This window comes from Erinaceus europaeus, chromosome 15 (genome assembly GCF_950295315.1).
Source record: "Erinaceus europaeus chromosome 15, mEriEur2.1, whole genome shotgun sequence".
In the NCBI taxonomy this organism is placed as follows: domain Eukaryota; kingdom Metazoa; phylum Chordata; class Mammalia; order Eulipotyphla; family Erinaceidae; genus Erinaceus; species Erinaceus europaeus.
Genome location: NC_080176.1, coordinates 26,086,722 through 26,095,467, shown reverse-complemented (window position 1 = coordinate 26,095,467; position 8,746 = coordinate 26,086,722). Strand labels below are relative to the sequence as shown.

At 49.4% G+C, this 8,746-nt stretch overlaps 1 protein-coding gene across 1 annotated transcript; it reads left to right on the top strand.

Moving 5' to 3' along the window:
• The first annotated feature begins 45 nt into the window (after positions 1-45).
• Positions 46-6,033, top strand: SPACDR (sperm acrosome developmental regulator). Its single transcript, XM_060173403.1, has 3 exons — positions 46-466; positions 888-1,244; positions 5,552-6,033. Exons 1-3 carry the CDS (start codon positions 413-415, stop codon positions 5,783-5,785), a joined length of 645 nt encoding a protein of 214 aa, XP_060029386.1. The 5' UTR covers positions 46-412; the 3' UTR covers positions 5,786-6,033.
• Positions 6,034-8,746: the final 2,713 nt, after the last annotated feature.

The following is an 8,746-nucleotide window of genomic DNA, read 5'->3' as shown; positions in this document are numbered from 1 at the left end:
CCGTGACGTCCGGTGAGCACCATGTGACATTTAACATGGGCAGTGTCACTACGTTTCCCTCCCCTGGCTCTGGGGGTCCTGGGATGGCTCGGGGGTTGGGGTCTGCGCCAGCCAAGCTCTCACAATGGGCTAGAACCTTCCCTCCCTCTAGGTTCTCATCCACTTCAGCTCCTCTCCCTGTCCCAGGGAGGGGAGGCAGGGTGTTGAGAGAGTGGGGGGGGAGGGGGCTTTGCCCCTGCAGCTCCTACTTCTTCCCTCACCACTGCACTTGAAGCCCCCAAGAGACACCCCCTAGGGGCCCCTCTCTAAGTGACAGTCACTGGCCTGCAGCTGCTCCCTCTCCTCCCTCCCCTCCCGTGTCCTGTGCTGGTCTGGCCCCTGCCCAGGGCTTGCGCCTTGTGGTTTTGGAGAAATGGCTGTGGTCATGAGGTTCTTCTGGTGGGTGTGGCGAAAGTTCACACACTGGGTGAGTGTCAGAGAGGGCCCCCTTTCCCGTGGTGTCTCGGGTGGGAAGCACCAGTCCATAGCTTCTGGAAGCCCTGAGAGACTTCTAGAAACTCCCGGGCCTTCTTTGCCGCTGACTGGCACCCAGCATGATGCCCTCTTGCCCCTTGTTTCCTCACCTCTCCCCCTCCTGCTCTGCTCAGTAGGTTCTGCCCTCCCCTTTCTTCTTTTTTAAAGAAACTATTTAAAAATATTTACTAATTTATTTGTTTTGGATAGAGACAGAGCAATTGAGAGGGAAAGTAAAGAGAGAGTGAGCAAGAGAGACACCTGCAGCCCTGCTTCACTGCTCATGAAGCTTCCCCCCTGCAGGTGGAAAGTGGGGGCTTGAACCTGGGTCCTTGCACATGGTGACATGTGCCACTGCCTGGCCCCCTTGGTAGGTTTTCTTCTGGAAGCACAAAGTGAAGCTGCCCGAGGCTCCAGGGCTCCCCGACTCTGTGAACATCAACCTGCTGGGAGCGGAGAAGGCCGGCAAAGTGACGGAGACACTCACATTGGTGCAGCCCCTCCAGGAGACCACGTTCCTTACCCTGGAGGAGCTCCCCAAGCTGGTGGGACCCTGTGCCGCCCTGGTTGACTCTGCAGCTGCTGCTGGGACCGGGACGGGGGCCCCAGCTGGGGTGGAGCTAGCGCATGGGAACCGCTCTCTGCTGCAGCTGCCCCGCACAGCTGTCAAGTCCGTGTCCACCCTCATGGTCTCCGCCCTGCAGTCAGGCTGGCAGAAGTGCACCTGGAAGGTCAGCCCCCCACCTCTAGCCAATACCCACTGCCCCCTCCCTCTAGCTCCAGTGCTGGGAGTGAGGCAGCCACTGGGGAAAGACGGGACAAGAAGGCGAGTCTTAGAGCACAAGAAGTGCTCTAAGGAGTGACCCGGGAGGAAAAGGGGTGGCTGGGGGAGCTCAGAGGAAGATACGTCGCCCAGGCCTTGCCCAGGCCTCTGGGAGCCAAAGAGGGCCTCTTCAGAGAAGAGGGAGTTCTGGGCTAGAACACCTAGTAGGAGTTGAGCCCCGGCACCACTTGGGAGATACCATGGCACCAGAGAAAGCTGTCTTTCTCCTCTCTGTCTAAAAGAAAATATGCGTGGAGTCTGCTGGTAGCACAGCGGGTTAAGTGCACATGGCACAAAACGCAAGGACCGGCATAAGGATCTCAGTTTGAGCCCCCTGCTCCCCACCTGCAGGGGAGTGAGTGGCTTCACAGGCAGTGAAGGTCTGTAGGTGTCTTTCTCTCCTTCTCTCTGTCTTCCCCTCCTCTCTCATTTCTCTCTGTCCTATCTAACAATGATGACATCAATAACAACAACAATAATAACCACAACAACAATAAAAAACAAGGGAACAAAACAAAAGGGAAAATTATGTTAGTCTCTAGGCTTATCTCTGGGGCTCAATGCTGGCACTGTGAATCAAAGACACCTGCAGATCTAATGATCTGCTTTACTGCTTGTGAGACATCCCCTCTGCAGATGGGGAGCTGGGGGCTCAAACCCAGCTCTTTGTGCAAGTCCTTGCACTTCATACTATGTGTGCTTAACTGGTGCACCACTGCCCAGCCCCCTATTTATTTATTTATTTATTTTTAATATTTTTATATTTATTTATTCCCTTTTATTGCCCTTATTATTTTATTGTTGTAGTCATTGTTGGATTGGACAGAGAGAAATGGAGAGAGGAGGGGAAGACAGAGGGGGAGAGAAAGATAGACACCTACCTGCAGACCTGCTTCATCACCTGTGAAGCGACTCCCCTGCAGGTGGGGAGCCGGGGGCTTGAACCAGGATCCTTAAGCCGGTCCTTGTGCTTTGCACCACCTATGCTTAACCCACTGCGCTACTGCCCAACTCCCCTTTTTATTTATTAATGAGAATGAGGGGAGAGAAAGAACCAGACCATCACTCTGGCATATGCTGTATCAGGTATTGAACTTGGGACCTCATGCTTGAGAGTCCAGTGCTTTATCAACTGTGCCACCTCCTGCACCTAATCATGATTTTTAAAAAAAAAAATTATGTTTATTTATTTATTTTCCCTTTTGTTGTCCTTATTGTTTAACATTGTTGTGGTTATTGATGTCATTGTTGTTGGATAGGACAGAGAAAAATGGAGAGAGGAGGGGAAGACAGAGAGGAGGAGAGAAAGACAGACACCTGCAGACCTGCTTCACCACCTGTGAAGTGAACCCCCTGCAGGTGGGGAGCCGGGGGGCTTGAACCAAGATCCTTGTGCGGGTCCTTGCACTTTGCGCCACATCCGCTTAACCTGCTGCACCACCACCCGACTCCCATCATGATTTTTTTTTTTAAAGAATTTATTTTTTCATGAGAAAGATAGGAGGAGATAAAGAACCAGCCATCACTCTGGTACATGTGCGGCCGAGGATCGAACTCAGGACCTTATGCTTGAAAGTCTAGTGCCTTAGCTACTGTGCCACCTCCTGGACCACCTAATCATGATTCTTAAAAAAAATATTTATTTATTCCCTTTTTGTTGCTTTTGTTGTCTTATTGTTGTAGTTATTATTGTTATTGTCATTGTTGGATAAGGCAGAAAGAAATGTAGAGAGGAGGGGAAGACAGAGAGAGGGAGAGGACATCTGCAGACCTGCTTCACTGCCTGTGAAGCGAACCCCCTGCAGGTGGGGAGCCCGGGGCACGAACCGGGATCCTTACGCCGGTCCTTGTGCTTTGCGCCATGTGCACTTAACCCGTTGCGCTACCACCCGACTACCCTGATCATGATTTTTAAAAGTTCACCTGGCTGCCCTGTGACTCTGAGGGACAAGATGGGGAAAACAGAAGAGGCAAGAAGATGCATGGTAGAGTTTCAGTCCAGGCTGAGAGAGAGGGTTGTCCTGGGCTTGGGGAGAGGTATCAGGTAGAATATGGAGGCCCGCAGGTGGCTTGGTGGTAGAGCACAGGCTTGGCACGTATGAGGTCCTGGGTTCCATGGCCAGCTCCACTATGACAGAGCCATGCTCAGGTCTCTCCCTCGCTCTCACATAATAACCATGTAAGAAGTAGGTAGCTGATTGGTGACGGCAAGGGAGGGAAGGAAAGGAAAGTCAAGCAGGCTGGGGCAGAACAAAGGAGCAGATGTGGACTTCAGGGATACAGTGATATGTTTTAGGGGTCTGGAATAAGAGGAGTTGACATATCGGGGATATAGCTGAAGTCCTGAGACAGTTCTGGATTGGAGATGGGGGAGGGGGCTCATTCTGTCTTTTTTCCCCCTCTATCTTTTTTTTTTTTTTTTTAATTTAATTTTTCACCAGAGCACTGCTCAACTCTGGCTTATGGTGCTGTGGGGGATTGAACCTGGGACTTGGGAACCTCAAGCATGAGCATCTCTTTGCATAACCATTATGCTATCTACCTCCGCCCCATCCATTTTTTTGTAACTAACTTGGTATTCCCTGACTAAAAAAATTAGCTAGTAGTTGTGTATATTCCTTAAGTCAGTTTGTCTTGCTTTCCTTCTTCTATTCTTTCGTTCTTTTACAGTATTTTCTTTATTTGATAGACAGAAATCTATAGGGAAGGGGAAGAGAGAGAAGTAGAGACAGGCAGAGGTAGAGACAGCTTCACCACTTGTGAAGCTTCCCCCCTGCAGGTGGGGGCCAGAGTCTTAAAGCCAGGTGCTTGTGCTCTGTAATATGTGTGCTCTACAGGCACACCACAGTCCTCCCCTGCCTTCATTTGAACATACTCTCCCTAAAGCCCAGGCATGAGTCAGACATGGTCCCTGTCTTCCAGAACTTTTCAGTCTAGTGTTAAAAATAGATGAGGCGGTGAGAAAACAGCATAGAGGTGATACAAACAGACTTCCACGCCTGAGGCTCCCAGGTCTCAGGTTCAATCCTCAGCACCACCATAAGCCAGAGCTGTGCAGTGCTCTAGTTAAAATCAAAATAGTAAGAAGAAAAGAAAACATGAGGGGCGGCTAAGGAGGTCAAACAGTTGCGAAAGTGTTAGATATTCAATTATGAGGTCCTGAGTCCCAATCTCGGCATTGCATGTGCCAGGTTAATGCTCTGGTTCTCCCCCCCACTAAATAAATAAATTAATATTTAAATAAGAAAATGGGGGGATAACATAATGATTACACGAAGACTTTTTTTTTTTCCACATCCAGGGTTATTGCTGGGACTCGGTGTCTGCACTATGAATACACAAAAGACTTTCATGCCTCAGGCCCTGAAGTCCCCAGTTCAATCCCTAGCACTACCTAAGCCAGAGCCAAGCAGTGCTTTGGAAAAAATAAGTAAGGTGGGGAGGTAGCATAGTGATTATGCAAAGAGATTCATTCCTGAGGCTTCAAAGTCCCAGGTTTAATTGCCTACACCACCATAAACCAGGGCTGTGCAGTGCTCTGGTGAAAAAATAAATAATTATATATTATATATAATAACATATATATAGTTTTCAGAAAAGTCACGATGTATTTTCTTCTGTTTTTCTATGTAAAGTTGCATCACAACCTTTCCAACAAATATATAAATGCACATACACAGAGTTTGGAGCTGAGAGATAGCTCACACAGTAGAGCACACATTTACCTGCCCCTGGCTCCCACCTGCAGGGGGAAAGCTTCACTAGTGGGGAAGCAGGGCTGCAAGTGTCTATCTCTCCCTCCCCTCTTAATTTCTCTGTCCAATACTAAATAAATAAAAATATTTAAAGAGGGAGAGAGAGAGAGAGACATTTGCAGCCCTGCTTCACCACTCCTGAAGCTTCCCCCCTGCAGGTGGGAGCCAGGGGCTTGGACCTGGGACCTTGCACACTGTAATGTGTGTGCTTAACCCAGTGTGTCACCCCCCTGGTTCCTCTTTCTCTCCTTCTCTGTCTCCCCCTCCTCTCTTAATTTCTCTGTCTCTATACAAAATAAAGTAAAATAAAAGGTTTCCTGGAGGAGGTGAACTCAGAACCTGAGACCTGGTGGAGGAGATGGAGTCAGAAGAACCTTTGCTGTAGATCGTAGGTGGTTTTGCCAGTGGTTCCTGCCCAGACCAAGCCGCTGATAGGTGCCCACCTTTGTCTCTCTCTCAGTCGTCTGTGAGTTCTACCTCGGTGACTTCCCAAATAAGGACCAGCTCCTCTCTGGAGTCCCCGGAGGCAGAGATGCTGCGGGAAGTGTACCTGGTGCTGTGGGCCATGCGCAAGCAGCTGCGGCAGCTAGCCCGCAGGCAGGAGAGGCGGAGGCAGCGCCACCTGTGGGCCCGCTCCTGTGCCCAGCCTGACCCCGCCCCGGGCCTGAAGCAGGAGGTCCGGAGTCCCCTCTAGAGGGGAGGCCCGCATCCTAGCAAACCCCCGCCTCCCACCGAGGTCAGGCTGCAGGCAAGGTCAGGGCAGCAGGCCCTGGAGTTATGGGTTGAGGAGGCGGTTTCTCATGTGGCCTCTTCGTTGGATGAGAGGATGAAGGGCCCCGTGCCTGGGGCCCCACACACTCGTCCCCTTCCTTCTTTAAAGGAAAATAATAATAATAAAAAAATTTAGCAAAATGTTGGAAAATAAATACCAAATGTTTCTGAGTAGATTGTCAAGTGTGTCTGTGGATGGTCAGAGGTGCTGAGGGGACGTGGGAGGACAGCCCAGCTCTTGGATTGATGTAGGAGTAACCGCTGGACCTTTTAGGTGCTGGCGGGGGTGGGGGGCATGCAATAGGTCCTGGTCCTGAGCTCACAGCCCTTCTTGGGGCTGAATTGCCTTTGGCGACTCTGCCACACAGCAGCCACGACCACGTGTTTGCTGAGGACAGTCCCCTTATCAGACCCCACCTTAAAATCCGTTAAGTAGACAGCTGCAGCGGCCAAATGCCAGCAGCCGCCTGGACCTGACTGGACCGGGTCGGCCTGCAGCGGCCAGCCCTCCCTCCGCCCAGCACCCACCCCTCCTGCACCAGCGCCCTTGGGCAAGCAAAAACTACATCTCCCAGGGGTCTGTGCGGCCACAGTGGGCGGGACGGGAAAGGGCAGTGTGTGCGTCTAGGGTTGTGGCGCCCACCTGGCATCAGGAGGAAAGTTGGGGATCTGTGGAGGTAGGGCTGTGTGTTCGGAAGCCTCCTCCCAATTCACTAGAAAACTGGCACCATGGGCTGGGCAGACAGCATAATAGTTCTGCAAAAGACTTTTATCCCAGGGGCCAAGTGGTGGCGCACCTGGTTAAGCGTACACATTACAGTGCACAAGGACCCAGGTTCAAACTCCTGGTCCCCACCTGCAGAAGAAAAACTTCACGAGTGGTGAAGCAGGGCTGCAAGTGTATCTGTCTCTTTTCCTCTCTCAATTTTTCTCTATCTATCCAATAATAAATAAATACTAAAAAAGACTTTCATGCCTGAGGCTCTACAGTCCCAGGCTCAATCAGCAGCACACCACTATAAGCCAGAGCTGAGCAGTGCTCTGGTCTGTGGATCTTTCTGTATCTCTCTGTCATTAAATAAATATAAATAAATAAAATATTAAAAAAAAAAAAAGAAAACTGGCACTACTACCCTGCTCCCATCTGTACCCGTGGGAAGGTTGGGCCCCGTCGCTGGGATTTCCGGTGTCTACATGTCACCTACCACTCATTAAATACCTGGGTGACTATTTTATGGTTGATGTGTGTGTGATGACTTTTTTTTTTTTTTTTTTTTTGCCTCCAGGATTATTGCTGGGGCTTGGTGCCTGCATCATGAATCCACTGCTCCTGGAGACCCATTCCCCCCCCCCTTTTGTTGCCTTATTGTAGCCTTGTGGTTATTGTTGTTGTTGATGTCCTTCGTTGTTGGATAGGACAGAGAGAAATGGAGAGAGGAGGGGAAGACAGAGAGGGAGAGAGAAAGACAACTGCAGACCTGCTTCACCTTCTGCCGGTCCTTGCGCTTTCGTGCGCTTAACCCGCTGCCCTACCGCACCCTCCATGACTTTTTATGAAAAGTGTGTGTGTGTGTGTGTGTGTGTGTGTGTGTGTGAGAGAGAGAGAGAGAGAGAGAGAGAGAGAGAGAGAGAGATCTGGATCACACTGGAGTCAGCACTCCCCACTGAGCTCAGCCCTTTGTATATCTTATTCTTGGTGATGTAGTATATAAAAATAATCTCAAATATTTCTACCAGGTCTTCAGGACATCTGTAAATTCCATGCTTTAACCCCCTCCATTTCTAGTGTTTGTATGATCTCGAGGACTTTTACGATTTTAACTACCCCTCTCTATCTCATAGTGCTCACGTACTCAAATGTGAACCCAGCCTTTCTTTGTATACTGTTACACTGTAAGAGAGACCACCGAAATCCCAGGCCCAGAAATTTGTATCATGAGCTATTCTGGCTCAAGTGCCAATAAACTGTTTCCCTGAGTCCTGGGTGTCTCGGTTTTTGTTTGTTTGTTTGTTTTGTCTTGTTTTTTGCCTCCAGGGTTATTGCTGGGGTATGGTGCCTGCACTAACGAATCCACTGCTCCTGGAGGCTATCTTTTCCCCTTGTTTTTTTTACTGTTGTTACTGCTGTCGTTGTTGTTGGATAGGACAGAGAGAAATTGAGAGAGGAAGGGAAGACGGGCAAGGGGTGAGGGAGAAAGATAGACACCTGCAGATCTGCTTCACCGCTTGTGAGGCGACCCTCCTACAGGTGGGGAGCCGGGTGCTCGAACCAGGATCCTTACGTTGGTCCTTGAGCTTCGGGCCATAAGCGCTTAACCCCGCTGTGCTACCGCCCACCCCCCTCCTTTTTTTTTTTTCAATTAGCTCTCACTCTGTCTCTATAATAAAACATTGTCTCTCTTTTCAAATTTTATTTTATTCTCTTGGTGCTAGGGATAGACCAGTTCGAGCCCTCGGCTCCCCACCTACAGGGGGGTCAGTTCACAAGCAGTGAAACAGATCTTTCTCTCCCCCTTTCTGTCTTAACCTCCCCTCTCAATTTCTCTCTGTCCTATCCAAAAAAGTCGAAAAAAAATGGCTGTAGGAGCAGTGGATTTGCAGGTGCAGAGCCCCAGTGATAACATTGGAGGCAAAAAAACAGGACCTAGCGGTGGTTGTATTGCTATGTGGAAATGTTATGTATGTACAAACTGTTGTATTTCACTGTAGACTGTAAACCCTTAGTCCTCCAATAAAGAAATTTAAAAATTCCTTTAGCTCTTATGTCCATCCAAATCAATTATTCATTTTTTCATATGTATATATATATATGTATGTATGTATATATATATATATATATATGGGTTTTTTTTGCCTCCAGGGTTATTGCTGGGGCTCAGTACAT